The 18,846-nt window shown below is 42.7% G+C and overlaps 2 protein-coding genes across 2 annotated transcripts in view; one reads left to right on the top strand and one right to left on the bottom strand.

Annotated features, from left to right (window-relative positions):
* KANK4 (KN motif and ankyrin repeat domains 4) overlaps window positions 1-2,037 on the bottom strand; it is a 37,659-nt gene extending 35,622 nt beyond the window's left edge. Inside the window, exon 1 of the mRNA XM_063343980.1 lies at window positions 1,843-2,037. The gene's annotated coding sequence lies outside the window, so the exon portion shown is untranslated. The remainder of the gene's footprint in view (window positions 1-1,842) is intronic.
* Window positions 2,038-2,490: 453 nt separating this feature from the next.
* Window positions 2,491-18,753, top strand: USP1 (ubiquitin specific peptidase 1). The gene is made up of 9 exons (XM_063342760.1): window positions 2,491-2,654; window positions 2,895-3,133; window positions 4,238-4,361; window positions 4,722-4,829; window positions 5,365-5,525; window positions 6,011-6,729; window positions 7,795-7,965; window positions 9,082-9,283; window positions 14,011-18,753. The coding sequence occupies exons 2-9, from the start codon at window positions 2,964-2,966 to the stop codon at window positions 14,741-14,743; spliced, it is 2,388 nt and encodes a 795-aa protein (XP_063198830.1). The 5' UTR covers window positions 2,491-2,654; window positions 2,895-2,963; the 3' UTR covers window positions 14,744-18,753.
* Window positions 18,754-18,846: the final 93 nt, after the last annotated feature.

Raw genomic sequence — 18,846 nt, 5'->3', positions numbered from 1 at the left:
TTTTCAAAATAAAATTGCTTTAAAAACGCTATTTAGACGAAGTGCTAGATTTCCGATTTTGTTCTAGCGCTAATATATTTTATTCATCAAATTGCAAAGTAATTCATTGCTGTGCAGGAAATTAAAAAAAAAAAAGGGTACATGAGTCATGAGGGAACTGCCCGAAGGGAGGGGAGCAAAATACACACGGATACGGATAGGACACTGTCGGCACTAATACCTTCTGAAAAATGCTGTGGATCTGTGGCAACTGTGTGCGATTTGGTGGCTGTCTACTTTGCCTCAGTCTTTGGCAGACAGCACACTCGGGGAAGGCAGCAGCAGTTTGTCGTCCTTCAGCTCTATACTAAGAGTGCTCAAATTTGGGATGCTAAAGCCTATGTCTGGGCGTGGCATAAAGTCAGTTAGGAAACTAATCCTGTAAAATATCTTACCGAATAACTTAGAAAAGTTTTACAAAACTTTTCCAGTGGAGTCATGGATGTAATTGCAATAAACAACCGTGTTTTGGCTTAACAAGCTTTTCTTTTAATGTAACTGTTAGCATTGGTGCCTAAAAATTATGACTGCCATAGAGAGTTCCTTAGTTCTCAAAAGATGAATCTTTAAAAGATTTCTGACCTTTTGGGGCAGTATCAAATTACATAGCATCATAGTATACAGTCTTAATGTAGCTGATCCGTGTTTCATAAGAAATATTTACTACAGCAACGCCTCCATCATGTTTCTCCCATCTCACACTGTCCAAGTCCTGCCAGAGAAGAGCTGTGAAAAATGTAAGACCTTATATGGAGTAAATAAGGAGCGATTTTCAGAGCCAGATGAATTTATGAAATATGGAAACCATCGTATATATAAAGACAAGACCTCGTAATTCATAGCAAGTGAAGCCACAAACGAATTATTGAGGCTTTTCGTCATAAACAGAGCGATTCTGTGTTCCGCAGATGTTCGCGTTGTTGCAAAACTGACATTAGATGTCGAGTATTTCATTCTTTTTGTTATACAAATTAAAGTGCACTTCTCTTTAGGTTAAGCATAGAGAACATCTACTGATGGGACCTGAAATTTACTTTGATACATTTCCAGAGGTAACAAGACGTGTTTTGCAATCGCTCATTAGTTTGACTGTCAAACATTTTTTTCTTTAAAACAAAAGCGTTATTTTTAGCCTGGCAAAAAAAAAAAAAAAAAAAAAAAAAAGAGAAAGTCTTAGCTTTTCTGTAGAAAGCAGCCTTTGTAAACGGTGCGATGAATCTATAGCTACCGCATACGTGTGACAGACAATAACCGTATTTACTCCCCAGCACTGTCAGACCGAGCCACTGGGACACTGTTGGTACACGCGGGTCTCCACTGGCCTTCGGGTACGCCCCGACAGCAAACCTTCTCCGTGGGGGCCGGTTTAAAGAGCAGGACCAAGTAATCTGTAGTATTTTTCCCACAGTCCATCTGTTGTGAGCGTACTGATCCCCGTACCCGGGTTTTTTGCAGCCTTACCAAACAGCCTCAACGAAAACTATGATTTATTGCGTTCTTCGTAGCCGCGTTGGTAAAGATTTTTAGCGCGGATCTCCTAAGAGTTAACAGTGTAATCCTTGGTTCGGGGGCGGGAAGGGGGGGCGGAAAGAGCGTGATACAGCTGTTTTGTTATTTAGAGAACGGGGCCAAATCCCGAAACCTGTCACCCCCGGTGCCTCTCGGTGCAACGCCGTGTGGGCTGGGCAAGCGCTGGACGGCGCGGGAGCCGCCTCCCGCGGTCTCGAAGGCGCAGGGAAGCAGCGACACAGGGCGCCAAAACCAAGCGGGTTTTACAGGGGACAGACAGAAACGCGCTTTTACCCACGGCCGCGAACGGGCAGCGCCGAGACTGGCGAGGGCCGCGGGGCGGGACAAGGGGCTGCGGCCTGAGGGGCGGCTGCGGCCCCGCCTCCGCTCCCGCAGCACACACCAGCCCCGTTCGCCGTTCATTTCTCGCTGGACGGGCCGGCCGAGGCCCGCCGGCCCGGGGGGGGCGCTGGGGCCGGCCCGGGAGCGGCGGCGGGCGGGGCCGGGCAGGGCCGAGCTCCCGCCCCGGCCGTTACCTCGGGCCCGCTCCAGCCGCGCCGCCATGCGCCGCGCGCCTCTGGCTCTGATTGGCGGAGGCGGGGAGGGGCTGGGCTAGAGCGGGACCAATCCACCGCCGCCGGAGGGGGGTGTCCCGGCGGAATGGTTCATCCCAGCCGCCTCCCCTCCCCCCTCGCCGAGACCGAGCCCTTTGGCCGGGCCGTTACCAGCGCCCGCGCGCGCCCAGGCAGGACCCCGCGGGCTGCCCGGCGCGTTGCCTGACGGCGGCGGCGGAGGCGCGGGGCCGGCGCCGCCGGCGGGCGCCGCGCGGAGGTGTCGCTGTGTCGGCGCAAGTTGGTGGGAGACAGACCGGCGGCGGCCACCATGGCCCTTCGGTCCCGCCGGGTGGCGGCGGCGCCTTCCGCTCCGGCATTTGAGCCGGGCGGCCGCCAGCGCCGGGGCGCGAGGAGGGGTGAGGGCGCGGGTCCTGGCGGCGCGGAAAACGCGCCAAGTTTCCCGTGGTGGGGAGAGCGGCGCCGGGGCGCCCCGCGGTCTCCATGGCAACCGGCGGGCGACGGCGGCGGCCCGCGGTCCCCCGGCATGTAGCGGTGAGGAGAAGCGGCCCCGCCGCCGCCGCCATCCGCTCCCGGGGGCCCCGGGCCCGCTCGTGGGGGGCCGGGCCGGGCCGGGCCCGCCGCGCCGTCCCCGCCGGGCGGGCCCGTGAGGGGGGCAGCGGGCCGGGCGGGGGGCGGCTGTCAGGGCGGGGGGCGGCGGGACCGCGCTAGGCCCCAGCGCCGGTTGCGGCTTCCCGCTCTAAATGGCGATCGGTGTCTCTGTGTGTGTGGCAGGTGTGAGCCCCCAGCGCTGCTCCCCGGCCGGGCCGGCCGACTCCCCACCTCGCCCGCCCGCCAGGAAAGATGCCCGGCGTCCTGCCGAGTGACAGCGCCGGGCCTGCGAGAGGGAGCCCCTCCAAGAAGAACCGGCTTTCCCTGAAGCTCTTCCAAAAAAAGGAAGCGAAAAGAGCGCTGGATTTTACCGAGTCCCAGGAAAATGAACAAAAGAGTTCCGAGTTCCGAGGCTCTGAGATGTATGTAAGAGTTTCGCTCCGAATAAGTGTTTCTGGGTCTGTTAGAGCAGCCCGGCAGCTCAGCGGGGCTGCCTCGGTCATGGATAAACAACACGGCACCGTCCACTCGTTGCAGTTGTCTATTCTTGCATAAGTACAAGCTTCAACGTCTACTAAATAAACCCTTGAGCCAAGTTAATCAAACTGAACTTAACTACTCTAATGAATTTCTAGATCTACGTAGTTTTAAGAAAATGAGTTTGCTGCACTGTGGATGTGTAGCTGGCATAAACTTTAATAACTCAAAGAAGTTACTGTATTTGAAGTTAATATAAGGTAGTTATTCTGATGCTGAGTTATTTAAAGTGTATTTGCAAAATGAGTTTTAATTAAAAAAACTTAAAGGTTACTTCTGCTGCAGGTAAAATAATTGATTATGGTGCTTACTGTCGTTCATTAGGGTGTTTCAAGCCCTGAACAAATCTGTCAACTCATTTCATTGCAGCTAATGAGGAAATTTAAATGGGAAAAAGAAAAATTGCTTTATCATGGCCAATTACAATTGTGTTGGAGACTTAAATACTTGGTTCTGTTGTGTCAGTGCAGAGCATTATCACTGTCTATAACGTGCCAGGTTCATTGGTTCCTGTTTTTTTTTTTTCTTTGGTGTTTTTTATTCTCTTGGTTTGCTTCCAGAAATGGAAGTGCTGTGAATCTGGAGCAGGGGACAGTAATAGAAAGTATTTGCTAGGCATGTTTTTCCTAGTGCTGCCTTAGGAATGAACAAAGAACATACAAAAGTATTTTAAAGAGAACTTTTTTGATTCCTTAAATGGGTCTTCCGATATCTTTTGAACTAACAGCAGATTAGCCTGCTTCTTGTAAACCTGTCTGGTTTTGTGTAGGTTGCTGAAGAGCAGTGTTTCAGTTGAGCAGTCTGTCTTTGGGCACCCAGAGTAGCCACGTGGACACTCAGAAACACTTTCACGTGATTTTGATCTGTATATATTAGTCATTAATTCTGTAAGCTACCTCTGAGATGGTAGATGGCCCGGAGAAAGATGCATGCCAGAAAGAGTCGTTTTCAAAAATTGTCCCTTACAGACTGTTTTCTCTATTTAATAGTGACCAGGTTGTTCCCGCAGCGCAGCCTCCCGCGCTTGTTAGCTGTGAGAAGAGAGACAACATGTTGCCTTTTGTGGGCTTGAACAATCTGGGTAACACTTGTTACCTTAACAGCATACTTCAGGTAAGGTCGTGTCCAGGGGGCCTCGAGAAGATGATTTTCTTTTGGTGAAGCGCAAGTGGATGAGATTCATAGTTTGATGTGACATAGATGTCTGGATGTAGTATGAAGGGAATCGCATTACAGCGGGAGGGGAGAAAGATGATGCTGCAGGAAATAATGTGCACAGTAGGTTGCCTCGATTGGGTAATTTTTCAGTTTACGTACTCCGGGCACCTCCCTGCTATGAGTAATCCTGCACCTTCGCGTGCTGTGCAGCAGCCTTGGGAAATGCAAAGCTAGTTTGGTCGTAAACGTGGATATGTAGGTTGAGTAACTTCTTACTTTACCAGTTATTCTCTCGTTTTAAACTGTTGCTTTCAGGTATTATATTTTTGTCCTGGTTTTAAAACTGGAGTAAAACACTTATATAACATAATTTCAAAGAAGAAAGAATCTTTGAAGGATGAAGGAGAGCAAAAAGCAGAAAAGGTAACATATCTCCCGACATGTTTCTTTACTTGTAATTGTGCGAGTGAGGCTGCATGCCAGGAGTGTAGTGAAAATTTAACTGTGATTTCTTCTGTTTGTAAGAAGTTTTGCGGTATTGTTTTCTATGGTGCTATTTCAGGTAAAGATACGTTTGAGTTGTTTTGAACTTGTGTTCAGACTTGAGTGTTCAGAGTGTCTGTAAACTTGCAAGCACAAGTTTAACAGCAGAAATTTGAGAAGATATCTCACTGTGCTTCTGAATTTAAGATAATAGACTACTTTGCATGGATGGAAATTGGAGTTTGGGCAAAGATGGTTTGGGTTTTTTCAAAAAATGGCTAATCTGGCTTTTGAATCTTCTTTCTACTGGCAAAAGAGCAATATATTGTCTGAGACTCACCTGCTTCCCATAGCAGACAAAAAGTCTGTCAAATGTCTGTTACAAAACTAAGTGAGGGCAGGAGAGAAAAAGTTTTAACTTCTTGTTACAGACAAAACTGCAAGTATTTTTACTCTTTTTATATTGTTATTGCAGGGAAGCTGTAAAGAAGACCCACTGGCAAGTTACGAACTAATCTGCAGTTTGCACTCATTGATTCTTTCAGTTGAGCAGCTTCAAGCCAGCTTTCTCTTAAATCCAGAAAAATACACAGATGAACTTGCTACTCAGCCCCGAAGGCTACTAAATACGCTTAGGTACAAATTACCGAAAACGCATTGTCAGAATTTTCCCCTGAAGTTTTGAGGTCACTGCACGGTACAGCACAGCATTAGAGGCTTGGGGGCGGTAGATGGTCTTAAATCTGGGGCATCGTGACAGGAAGTCAGGTTTTCTTATTTATTGTTAGCCCCGTGATCTCATTAATTTGAAAGTAAATTTTCATTTTGTAATAATACAATGTAAATCCAGCTGTGGATTTAAAACAGTACTTAGCCTTAAGTACGTAAGTATTCTTACTGACCCGAGAAGGACCGCTGCTGGGTTCCAGTTGAATATGTGCTTAAAAACATAAGGCTGTAGTTGCCTTCCCACGGCTGTGGGACAGAGCACTCCTCTCTAGGCCTGGAGAGGATCCTCCCCTGCTTTTATATCTAAACTCCCTAATTTAAATCTCAAATCATGTCAGCCAGTTAGCAAAGAAAAACTAGTCTTCATTGCCTTGCTCTTTTACTTTTACTAGAGAGCTCAACCCTATGTACGAAGGCTACTTGCAGCATGATGCTCAGGAAGTTCTGCAGTGTATCCTGGGTAACATTCAAGAAACATGTCAGCTACTGAAGAAGGAAGAATTGAACAAACTGCCCGTGGAAGAGCCTACGGCTAAACCGGAGGAAAAACTGCATGAAAATACTGAGAGCAATGGAATTGGCAACGCTGCCGAGGAGGAGGATAATGTAGCCGGTAGCCAGGTTGGAGAGATAGTTGAAGACAAGCTCCTCAAAGGAAATGGGAAAAGAAAAAGCGACGCTGAGGGTGGCAACGCAAAGAAAAAATCCAAAGTATCCAAAGAGCAAATTGCAGCAGAAGAAAATCAAAGACAAACCAGGTCAAAGAGGAAAGCGACGGGAGAAAAGCTAGAAAATCAAACCGATGCCATTGCCAAGTGTTCCGGTGAAAACGAGAGCGCAAAGCCAACACAGAAAAAGTCACGGCTTAGATTAAACTGGTTAAAATCTTCATGCAAACAGCCTAGCATTCTGTCTAAATTCTATAGTCTAGGGAAGTTAACTACAAACTTGGGATCCAAAGATCCAGGGAAAGAGTACGATGACTGCGAGCTTGAAGAGTCATCCGTAAAGTGTGAAAACGGTAACAATATTAAAGAAGAATATCATGAACCAGCATCTCCTGTGGAAAGCCATAATGAAAAAGGAACTGAAAAGGAACCAAAAAAGGAAGGTTGGTGAACAAGTGTACGAGCTTAAAATTAGTGTGATTAAGAAATTACTATGTGTGGGAAGTCAGCCTTCAGACTGCATAGCTCACAGAGCTCTCTAGATACAAAATTACATTTTCAGGAATTGAAAAAGATTTTTATGAAAGAGAATTTATTTTTATGCATGTTTGTAATTTTTTTATAACTTTACCTGTTTAGCTTAGATCTCAAGAGGTATTTCTCTAACGGTATGTAATCATTGTACAATATAAAAAAGAAGTCAGAATATTAGCAGGTTTATATTATCACTAATTTTTGTCATCCGTAGAAAGAGCAAGTGGATTCCAGATGTAAAGGAAGATTACTGTCAGGAGCAAACAGAATCAAACCCCATTCGCTATGAATTTGTGTCCTAAGTCTCTACAAACACTGTCCTCTCCTTCTCCCCCTATTCTTTACTCCTTCCGTATTTCCAGCCTTCCCAGGAACTAGGAAAGACGCTGGATGTATTACATATGCTAATTGGCTGGCAGATACGGATTTTGTTCACGTCAGTGGAACAAGATAACTGCTGAGGGAAGGGCCTTGGTACGAATTCAGTACTTACTAATTTGGAACTTTCTTTCTGGTCAACCCACAAATTTTTACAAAGAATCGCTTGAGATCTCTGTTTCTTCAGCAGATTTGACTAAAATTGGCTGACAAGTTCAGAAAGTATTGGAGGAGAGGACGGAGCATAAATAGAGACCAGGCGAAACCACAAGTGTGATGTTCCTTGAGGAGGCTGACAGTCCGTACGAAGAAGGCGGTGTGTTGATGACAAATACAAATTTTCCAGAATGTGACACTGTCACGCTTCAAGTACAAAACAAGAACCTAATCTTAAAACAGAACTTAAATTTTGAGGGCCAAGAGAAGGAGGCCTCCCTATTCAGTTACAAGTAGATGATATTGTGCAAATGGCATGGGATAATCCCTAAAAGGCCATGCCTGTAACACCGTGATTTTCCAAGAAGGATAGGCGGGTTCTGAAGTGTCTTTTGAATAAAACGCATCTTCATCAGTGATCTGGCGTGTACTTTTTCTAGGTACGGAACTGGCTGTTTTTGAGCTAGTGGAGAAACTGTTCCAGGGCCAGTTAGTTCTGAGAACAAGATGCTTGGAGTGCGAGTGCTTTACTGAAAGAAGAGAAGATTTTCAGGACATCAGTGTTCCCGTGCAAGAAGATGAACTTTCTAAAACTGAAGAGAGTTCTGAAAGTAAGTAATTCTCGACAAGGGTTGTGATGTGTGTCTCTGCTTCAGCCAGCCACTGGGGAAGGACGGTGCCGTAGTTATTGAAGAACACTGCTCCTGTTTGTGCTGGTTAAAATTAGAGGCCGTTCTGTTATCTCTTGTCCTGATTAACTTCAGACTTTGGAAACACAACGCTGATAATTTAGACAGAACCTGATAGTATTAAAATCATTTCAGGTCTTAACATGTAACGCAGACTGCTTACCGTCCTTCTGCATACACGTTTTCCTGCTTATATATAGGTATTTTCTTTGATTTGGGTCTTCCCTTTCTTCCCTGACAATAAATTCTTCTGCTTTTTCTTAATTTCATAAGAAATATCTGCATTTTTTTCTCAAAAATAAATGTGAAGTGAGATTTTTTTTTGTTAATTTACCATAAAAAATTATTTTCTCAGTATTTTGAACTGTTGTTACCTTAGTAGCGTTTGTTTTATATTTGTAAATGTTAGTGATCTATACGTAGTTTTTTAGCTACTTTCAAAAGTAAACATGGCAACAATATATTTTGAAGTTCAGAATTTTTAAAAAACTAATTTTAACTCCCATGGACTTAATTTGCAGCAGCTTTTACTATTTTTGCCCTCCTTGTTTTGTGGAAGGACTTGGGAGTAACGTCTGTGTGGTGCGCTCGTATGGGAAATGCTCCCGACAGCGTAGGGGATCTTGTCCTCGGCGCTGTGGAGCTGTCGGGGGAGGCAAAATGTAAAAAGCCAAAGGGAACTTCCTGGTTCTTTTGGAAGTTTGCCTTAAAGAGTGAAATTCTGGTTTCAAATATATGCACCCCGTTTCCAGACATGGCAGCAGAATTAGTACACACGATCAGATGAGCTTTGGGAAAACAGTAGATTTTAAGTCATAATATCCATTAAGTGATATTTGCATCGCTTCCTGAAATGATTCAACAATAATTTGAATACATTTTCTATTTCATACATATTGAATGTGCTTTACAGTGTTGATAGTAGTTTTTGAACATGTCTTAACTTGGCATACTTTGTTTTGTTGTTCTTATTCTGGTGGAATGTGTTGGAGATGTAAGTAAGAGCATATCTGTAAAAGTAACGATTCTCTTTTGTAGTTTCTCCAGAGCCAAAAACAGAAATGAAGACTCTTAAATGGGCAATTTCACAGTTCGCATCGGTGGAAAGGATTGTGGGAGAGGATAAATATTTCTGCGAAAACTGCCATCATTACACAGAAGCAGAACGCAGCCTTTTATTCGATAAAATGCCTGAAGTTATAACAATTCATTTGAAGTGCTTTGCTGCTAGTGGCTTAGAGTGAGTATGCAGATTGACTATATTACGGAACAGTGGGCTGTTGGAAGGGAAATCTCATCAGAAGAGATGAAAATGTTTTGTAACTTTTCCGAAAGCAAAAGCAGGTTCTAGACTGAAATTAACTTAAATCAGTGGGACAACGGCCCCTAATTTCATAAAGGCTTTCTATTGTTACAAGTAGTGGCAGAAATCATCTCCGGGAGAATACACTTTCACTAGACTTCTTAACAAAAATTGTTTTATGGATGTTCTTACAACAGCCTGATGTTTCTTAAAACTTTTTGCTTACTTTTAAGATCACCTCTGTGAGTTTCGAGGCAGGTTTAAGTACTTTAGCAGAACAAGTAACGAGAACAAAACTGAATGTTATGGTCACAGCTAATAGGGCTTTGGTCTCTAACTGAACGCGAGTACTAAAATTTGGGGGGAAAAAAATCAGGAGATAAACATTTTAAAAGATCTAACACACAGTACAGAAATCCTTTAGCACAGAGTAACATCAGCGTCATTGATGTTCAACTGCTGAGCAATCAGTTCGATGTTATATACTGTAGGAATCCTTATTTTTATGAAAGAGATTATTCTTAGGAGAGTGTTCCTTACCTTTTTTCATACTTAGGAATTTAGGGATTCCCTTTGGGAAGGGAGGGGAAAAAACCCAGCAAAACCCCCCCTGTCCCTGCATTACTTTACACAAATGAAACGATGCCATGACACTTCATGCACGCAGCATTTTGCAGCGAACTCTATTGCTCCACTGAGATTCAAATAATGAAAAATGACAGGAGGCTTCATCAGGAAAAACTTCTCTTAAACTATGAAATATTACTCCAGATCCTTCAGAAAATTGATACACTCTTAATTGAAGTTTTGAGAGTGACAGTTTTAGCAACATTTGCATCCTTGGCCTGTATTTTCAACTCTTCCTGGTATTCACTAAAACATAACTTTTGCTATCTGCATTAACTTGGCCAGATGCAGCGAAAGAAGCTAAAACTTGTGTTGGTTTCAGCATCCCCCTAGTTGGCATCGCACACTTCTCTGCTGCAGCCGGCGTGGTTTATACGCGGATGGCTAGGCGTAGTTCTGAGACTTCACACCGAGCTGCTTTGTCACGTACAGCAACTTATTTAGGCACAAATTAGTTTGCCCTTTTATCCACCCGGTTCCTTCTGGCTTGCGTTTCCCTGTTGGGTACCACCTTGCCAGCAGGAAGTGTAATGGATGAAGTCTTCATGACCAGATTTGTAAAATAACTATTGTCAGGGATTATATTAAGATACTTTTACAGGTAGCTTGCTAAGATTGTTAAAACTAGAGTTCTCGCTCTGCTTGTTTTTAGTATTTGTTTTTAGGAGTATCTGGGTTTCTGACAAAGTAGAAAGGAAACTTCCGTTGTCTCTGTAATGTCTGCTAACATCTCTTCATACGAGTCCAGGATCATAACATAGGAAATTGTCTTTTCGTTGTTCTACATATTTGACTGTCGCAACAAGGCAGAGAAAAAGTTGCACAATTTTTTAAAAAAATTGTAGTGCTATTGTTGAGCAGCCCTTGATGAGAGATAGTACCCTGGTGTGATTGTAGGCCATTCAAAGAAATACAACCTGAGATGTCCACCTGAAAGGAAACTTGAATATTATCTTCATTTTGCTCCTGTATTTGCTGCTTTTTTGTTTCTCTGAGGACGTGCCTGCAGGTTAACCAGCCATCTCCTAAATCACTTACCTCCTCTTCTGTCCTGGCAACCTTCAGGTCCCTGCTCCAAACTACTCAGACCTCTACCCGGGTCAGACTGAATCCAGTCTCTTGTGCTGTTCCTCATGCGTCCTCTGAATCGTGTCGTACGCTTTCTGCCAAGTGCTAGCAGCCAGAGGTTAAGGAAGTAAGAGTGGAAAAATCAGATGTAGAACTGGAGTCAGTGACGAAGCTGGAACTGCTTAGAAGATTGTTTCCGAGTTGGTTTTTTTTTTTTGGCTTGGATGTTTTATCTCGGACAAAACCATGTCGTTTCTACACATCTTGATTTGGAGTAATAAAACACAGCTGCAGATCAAATGGGGAAGAGCCAAGGCCGGTAAACCAAAAGCGGTGGCTTACCGCAGAGTAGCCAGTCACGGTGGGTTTTGAACAATGAGCTTTGACGGAGCTTCCCCCAGTTGACTTGCGTAAACTTATAATATTTATTGTACAAAATACCGCTCTCCTCATAGATGAACTGCAATGGTTTGCCCTGAAAGTAACAACAGACTGTTTTGCTGGCCTTAAACTGAAATTTTTTTTAAACTCACAATCCTCATACTTCTCTTCGCTCCAATAAAAATTCTGAAAACTTGTCTGCTTCTCAGTTGTGCTCTACTGAGTTTGCTGATGACTGAGTTTTAAATAAATGAAGAGAAATGAAGCAGAGGGGAACAGTACCGTAAATATTCGCCGTTAGTAGGACTCTGCTTCAACTTTTCTAGATGCTGGCTTGCAAAGTGTTTTGTTGTTTGTTTTTTGTTTTTTTTTTTTTTTAAATAAAGCAGCCAGTGTGAAAAACCTACTTGCCTGGGGATGAGTACTTCTCTTTGGCAAGTGTTTGTGTGTGGGGGGAAAAATGCTAGGCCATGTGTGCTCAGACTGGCAAGCTATTAAGAAATGTGTAACTGATAACATTTAATTAAGCAGTTCCACTATATAAATTTAACAAGTGACATTGGTGAGAAAATGAGATTTTTTTTTAATTTTTTTTTTTGTCTTGTGAACTGGTATCAGGTAAGAGCAGGTGATTTTTCCCTAATTTACTTTTAAAAAGGCTTTCTTTAGGTTTTGTAACAGTCACATTTGCTAATTAGTGGAAGCAGTGCTTATGCAATTGGAAATCTCCATTTGGAGTATTTTGCGTCTTTATGTCTTAAAAGCATCGCAGTAAGTTGCTTAAGTCTTTAAGGGTCTATAATAACTTCAGCTATTAATTCAATACAGCGGGTGAAGTTCCACTGATTTATGGCCTCAAAAGATGTAGTTGCAGAAATCAAGTTTGTTGTGTGTGAACTGTGCATCAGTCAGAGGAGGCGGAGTACTTGGCGTGCAATTTTTCTGTCTTCAGATTCTTATCATTAAGAAGAACAAAAAGCTAATAGGAAAAGATTTCCTCTCTTATTTCCTCCTCTCCAAATCTTTCTGGTGCTGGATCTCGTTCAGAAGAAAGGTAGAGCCTGTTTTTTTTCATGTTTTATGTTAATATGCTCGTCATAGTGTTCTTGAGTGGAACTGCATTTCTGATCTAGAGCATCAGCCAGCAGTTTCTCTGTTTCTTGACTCTCTTCTGAATATCTCTATTTCTGGCTACTAATGCTAGGGATTTTCAGAAGACTTATTATTTCTGATTGTATGCTCTTTTGTGTTTCTTTTGGTGTAGTCAAATGTTGATGGTAAGCCTAGGTGTAAAATGAGATTTCAGTTAATTAGACCGGAGTGACTGAGGCCGTTGTGTGTGTGTGTGTGTAAATGTGTTTGTGTTTGTAAGGGTTTATGGCTGTGAACATCAGTGCAGTGTTCGGAAGTACAGCAGAATCAGAACTAAACCCAGTAAAACAAAAGTAATATTCTGTTACTGCAGTTACGCTTGTACAGCTGTGCCATAGCTACAGTTCGCTTGGATTAAAGATAGTTACTCTTTCTTATGATAAAATGCAAGGGGAATAATAGTAGTTAGCTCTTTGGAAGCTAAGTTTTACAGGGTTTGTCTATATCTCCCTGTATCTTTCTCTACAACACCCTAACAGTTGAGCAAGCCTGAATCATCACTGAAATCTGTTAGGACATCATAACACATCGTTAAATAAAGGAGCTAATTACATTGGGCTGATGCAATATGAAAATCATGTAGGATCAGAATCAGTCAAGGAGCCTAATACACAATAATATAAAAGCCCCAACACTTAACTTTTCTTTTCAAACTCTTTAGAAGATCCTGATTGTAACGAAGGGACTTAAGCTTTGCTCACTGTACCTCCGTGCACTATGAACAAAATGCTGAATACTCATGGAATATTAGATGCTTTTCCAAAGTAAATCAGCTAGATAATTGTTTAACAGAACCTGTATAACGTTGGACAGTTAATGAAGAATCCCTACGAATAAGAAAGTGTTAGTAACTTACTCCGCCTTAGATAACCATTGTGTACCAGTGGCAGTATCTACAGTGCTCTAAGATCATCTGAGAAAAAATTACTTAGATTTTTCTGAGTGACATTAAAGCTACTTGAAAGTAAAATATTCCTTTATTTAGTAAATGACTCTTTCAGAGGTTTGGGGGGGAAAAAAAAAACCCAAACACCCAACCCTGCTTACTTCAACTTTGGATGTTGAAGAGTTTGTTTTTCCAACCTGGAAAACCTCGTGCATAGAAGCACGAGTGATAAATGAACGATTAGGATAACTCCTTTTATCATTACTATTTAAAACTTAACTTTAGAATTTCTTCAATAGTTAAAATACGTAGTTACTAGGCTGTAAGATTTAACATTACGCTTCCTTGTAAAATTATCTTTACTGGACAGGGCTGCCTGGGACAGGTGCTCGCAACAGGCAAGTTGAACAGTGAGCACCTTCTGACATTTGGGTCACCCACATCTTTTTAATAGAAGGAAAAGAACAAAGAGACAATCTATGGGCCACTTAAAGCAGCATTTGTTGTGAGCTGTTGAGGCAAGAGGTCTAACTCCCTCTTTCTTCTAAAGGTTTGATTGCTACGGCGGACTGTCCAAGATAAACACTCCCTTGTTGACGCCTCTCAAACTGTCCCTAGAAGAATGGAGCACGAAGCCGACCAACGACACCTACGGATTGTTTGCGGTGGTGATGCACAGCGGCATTACCATTAGCAGTGGACACTACACAGCTTCTGTCAAAATTACAGACCTTAATAGCCTGGAGTTAGATAAGGGAAACTTCATCACTGACCAAATGTACGAAATGATTAAACCAGAACCACTGAATGAGGAGGAGGCAAGAACTGTTGCGGAAGACTACGATGATGGTGAAGTCTCTTTTCGAGTCAACGGAAACGCACAGCCGGGTAAAGTTCTGAACAAAAAGAACATGGAAGCTGTCGGACTTCTTGGGGGGCAGAAGAGCAAATCTGACTGTGACCTGTACAACAACAAACCAGCCAACCCTGAGAAGTTTCTTAATGTAGTTACTGAAAACAGAAACCCCGAGTCTGGCGGCACTAGCGGGGGCGCGGAGGGCAGCGCGGAGCACAGCCAGCAAAACGGGGCGGGTTCCAGCGGACTAGAGAACAAAGCTCTGTACGTGCTGCAGAGCCTGAAAGAGTACGAAGGCAAGTGGTTGCTTTTTGATGATTCTGAAGTGAAGGTTACAGAAGAAAAGGACTTCCTCAATTCTCTTTCTCCGACATCGTCATCTACATCGACTCCTTACCTACTGTTTTATAAGAAAATTGTAGAGTGATACTGTATTTTGACTGTAAATATTAGGGATTTGCATACACCCATTGGTCTGATTTGCATCCAAACTACCTGGAAGAAGCAGCTCTTTGGTTTTGAAGCTACTGGATCATTATGTTTCTGGTCTTTTTTGTTCAGTGTAAGTGGCTCAACTTGAATTAACAAACCATGACATAGAACTTAACTCACATAATAACTTTTATGCTGGAGAATAGAATTCTAAAATACTACCATTTAGAAATACCAATTTGTATAGTTCCTAAATGATGCCTACAGCACACGGTAGTGGTTTTAACACAATTCTAGGTCTCAGACATGCCTATTGTATTATTAGCTTCATTTTTTTTTTTTAAATAAAAGTTATTTGTATTCATATTCTGGAGTAAATGTATATTAACTAGCAAATTTCATCAGAAGTTGTGTATTTTTGTAACTTGGGAAGTAATACTTCATATTTAGTCTTTGGGTAATCGACGTGGTTTATTGATGACATTTTCCTTACCCAGTTCTATACTGCTCGGTGCGACTCAAAAGCACAGGAAAAGGGTCCTGTAACCTTGTTTAGTGTATTGGAAGGAACCGAACTTCATAGAAATGTTTGAATGGTCTAATTTACATCTTGTTGCATAGGTGTTAAATGGGCAACGTGTAAATAGGTGTGATTAATACTTCAGGGGGAGCGTGTAGTGTAATTAAAATAATTTTTGTACTTCGAAGAGTAAAGCCCTCTAATATGCATATCTGTTTGGGTGGATTTGGAACTTAGTGGTGATCTTATAACAGTTAAGTTGTACTTGGAGCTCACTGAAATGTGGGGAAAACAAAAGCATTTGGCTTGATGCTTTGTTAAGAATGTATATATGAAATAAAAAAAACTATGATATGCAGCTGAGACGACTAGATCAGACTTTTGTGTTTGGAGAGGGAAAAGTGGAGAGTGAAAGTGGCTGGGCATTTTTACAAAAAGTTTGGGAAGGTATCTGTCTTGAAGATTGGAAGTGCTTTAAAAAATAGCATTCTCTTTTTTTAACTGATTCTTGAACAGCGCATCATAATTCGAAGCGACTTGCTGACTAGAGGTAAGGTTCAGAGGCAAGGGAAGGTGAGATTATTGTAAAAACAAGTGGACTGTTTGGCATTAAATACTGGAGATTAAAATCCTAAACTGCAAACAATTGAAAACAAATATGACCCAAAGCAGGATGAGTGTTACTTCTGCTGTCGTAGGATGGATGGAACGACACGAAGTGCTGCTGCACAGAAGCGAGGAAAAATACACAAGGTGTGAGTATGCCCTAGTTTCCTGGATATATTTAAACTTTTTCAAATAAAAATTCATTTATTTACAGGAAAAGCCCTAGAAACCTCTACCTAGTTTATTCTCCAATACTTGGGGGTTTTACAGTCTTTTATTATAATGTACCATAAACACTGAAGTAACTCATGAAAAATAGTGTGTTTTCCATGTTAAAGGTGGACCTCTGATTTTTGTACGGGCCTTGATTTTGCTGTCTATCCTAGATGATGATGTACTACTAAAATATGTTTCAGTCTAAAAAGCTCGTACTGTCAATAGCAAACAGTGGAAGAAAGGCTGGACTAAATTCGGAGCCGTTTATAAAGTCATGCTGAATAGATCTCTGTAGGAATTACTTTGTACAGAAGAGGAAAAGCTGGAATTACAAATTCACTAAGACCCTTCCCTTTTCCAAAGCACTGTCACCATAATAAATAATTTTGTGTCTAAACAGAGACTTATACATTAAAAAAAATCACCAAAAAATAAGTGTAATCTTACCTTGCAAGGGTAGCCAAATCACATTACAGAACGCTATTTTCTACTGCCTGCAGTATGGGGTTTGCTGAATTTCAGCCTGCGAATGCAAGTTTATTTTTCCACCCTTGACCCAGGACTTCTCTTTTTTCCTTCAACTGCAGGAACAGGAAACGTTCCAAGGAAAGAAAATAGCATTATATTCACCAAAGTACTTGCTACAGTGTAATGGAAGGAAGACCCAGCTGTCTTCCATCGTACTACACAGCTTGAGAGAAACACTCTTTGTAGGCAGCTGAAGAGAAAACACAATCGGCTGCAATATCTTGAATGAAAAAACCCTCCTGTGGCATAGGGAGATGTGTGTGGGGTGGGGTTTTGCAGACTTAATTAAGTTAAAGCACTTGCCAGGGTAACTAACGTCCTGTATCGCACGTGGCCTGTAGTTTGCCACAATGGCAAACAAAACGTGGCTGCCTGGTCTGAGCCTTCCATCGCACCACACAGGACATCGACACAACTGTCGAGCTACATCTACTGAGAAACCAGCCCGGTTTATGCCGACATGGGCCCATCCAGTAAAAGCAAAGGATATTTATACAAGATTTGGATTAAAACAGATGCTTTCCTAGCGGAAGCAACAATACCCAAGGAGTACTGTACATTAAGGTTTCATTCTCTCAGGCTATTGGGATTTGTTTCCCCTTTTTCACTCTGTAAATATTTTGTATGCCTCTTCACATAAATCTCTTGCACAGCTACCTCCTCCTTCCTTAGTATTTTCCATTATCAGCGTCCCTAACTCCCATACAGCTTCCAAAGCCTTGTCGAGACGTCCCTGGACTTTGCAACAGGCCTTTGAAATGTCTCAGAGGGGAGGGAAAAAAAAGGCTTAGGTTAGAGTAGTTTTTTTTTATGCAAGAAATTCCACGCGGGCTTTTCTGCGTTACAACCCCTAACGCCGAACTAGCTCCGTTTTACTTGTGTTCAAGAGAAAAGGATCAGAGCCCGGCAACACTGAGAAGGGCACCCTGCTCGTGCTACCAAAAACCACCGCCACCGCTATGAAGGTGCAGGAACAGAAGTGCAATGGCGAAGGAGTGAAAGTCAGCAGCGTTGCTCTCTCTTCCCCAAAACACCCTTTGACCACAGCCAGCGTGTCCTGCGGTGACAGCCGTGGTGGCTCCCAGCCGCGGTGCCTTCCCAGCCCTGCTCAGCAGTCAGGGTACGATCATCCTGCTGCCAGCCACTAATACCTCGAAATAAGCATCGAGAATAAAAAAGACCCTCCCCGCCCTAAACCGTGGGCACTTGCTGCAGCTACAGGTGCAAAAACAGGAGGCGGGGAATGGAGTAACCCCAAAGAAACACCCCCCGGCACTTCCTCACACACAGGAATATGTACGGTAGAAGTGAAGGTACAAACTATTTAGGTTTCAAAAGTCAAATGCTCACAAAGTGGAAGTGATGATGTATAGTAGTTTGCTATCTTAAAAGCTCATGTATATAACCGATTTTTTTCCTTATATTTTTATATATAGAACTACATTTATCGAACTTGCCTTTTTTATAGATATACATGTACATATGTACACGTATGTGTATTCAGGTATTTATAGCGAGAGAATAAGCTTGTGTTTAAACACATACCGCCTCTTCCAAGGGACCCCCTTCAATACAGAGAGGAAAAATATGAAGGACTAGATTTAGGAGTCCTGTACTCAGCTCCAATTCTGATGTTTCCCTGAAGTGCTGTGTTAGCCACCAAAATAACCGCTGTAAACCAGATGTTTTTCTTTACATAAATAGCAATGCAAAGAATGCTTTCTATGTAAGCTTTTAACTTACACTGCGGTATCATTTTATGTTCTTTCCCCCCGTGAAATTAGTTTTTAAATTGAAAAAGGAAGAAACACAAAAAAGCGTCCAGTCGCATGTATAGTGCACGCTGAAAGGTCTGATGAGACTTTGGTGTGGTTTGGACTGTCCCAGCTGGTGGAAATGGCCAGGCACACACCGCAGCCGCGCCGACGCTCCCCTTCCCGGCAGGTGAAGTGGTAACAAGATGTGCCTCGATTCCTCTGATGGCTACAGGTGGAATTATTTTTCTTTGCAGCAATTCGTACTCAGAGTTATAAAGGAAAAAGGATAGGGACAGTCAAAAAATCACCACTTGGTTAAGAAGCGTTACTGCAAGACTTACCTCATCCGAACCTTTTTCCCGAGGATGGCGAGCTCTGAAGTCCAATGCACAGGGAATTAAAGTGTAAACATTCACATATTTAATAGTACCATCAAAATAACCATCATCACTACATTAAAAACTTCAAAAA

Source organism: Chroicocephalus ridibundus, chromosome 8 (genome assembly GCF_963924245.1).
Source record: "Chroicocephalus ridibundus chromosome 8, bChrRid1.1, whole genome shotgun sequence".
NCBI classification, from domain to species: Eukaryota; Metazoa; Chordata; class Aves; order Charadriiformes; family Laridae; genus Chroicocephalus; species Chroicocephalus ridibundus.
Note: the sequence above shows the minus strand (reverse complement) of the source record. Positions and strands in the feature narration are given on the sequence as shown.

Excerpts from the sequence above, each read along its gene's own strand:
- USP1 (XM_063342760.1), top strand. The coding sequence starts at position 2,964 with ATGCCCGGCGTCCTGCCGAGTGACAGCGCCGGGCCTGCGAGAGGGAGC. Across the intron at positions 5,526-6,010 it reads AGGCTACTAAATACGCTTAG|AGAGCTCAACCCTATGTACG; the intron begins GTACAAATTACC and ends TACTTTTACTAG. Across the intron at positions 9,284-14,010 it reads TTTGCTGCTAGTGGCTTAGA|GTTTGATTGCTACGGCGGAC; the intron begins GTGAGTATGCAG and ends TTTCTTCTAAAG.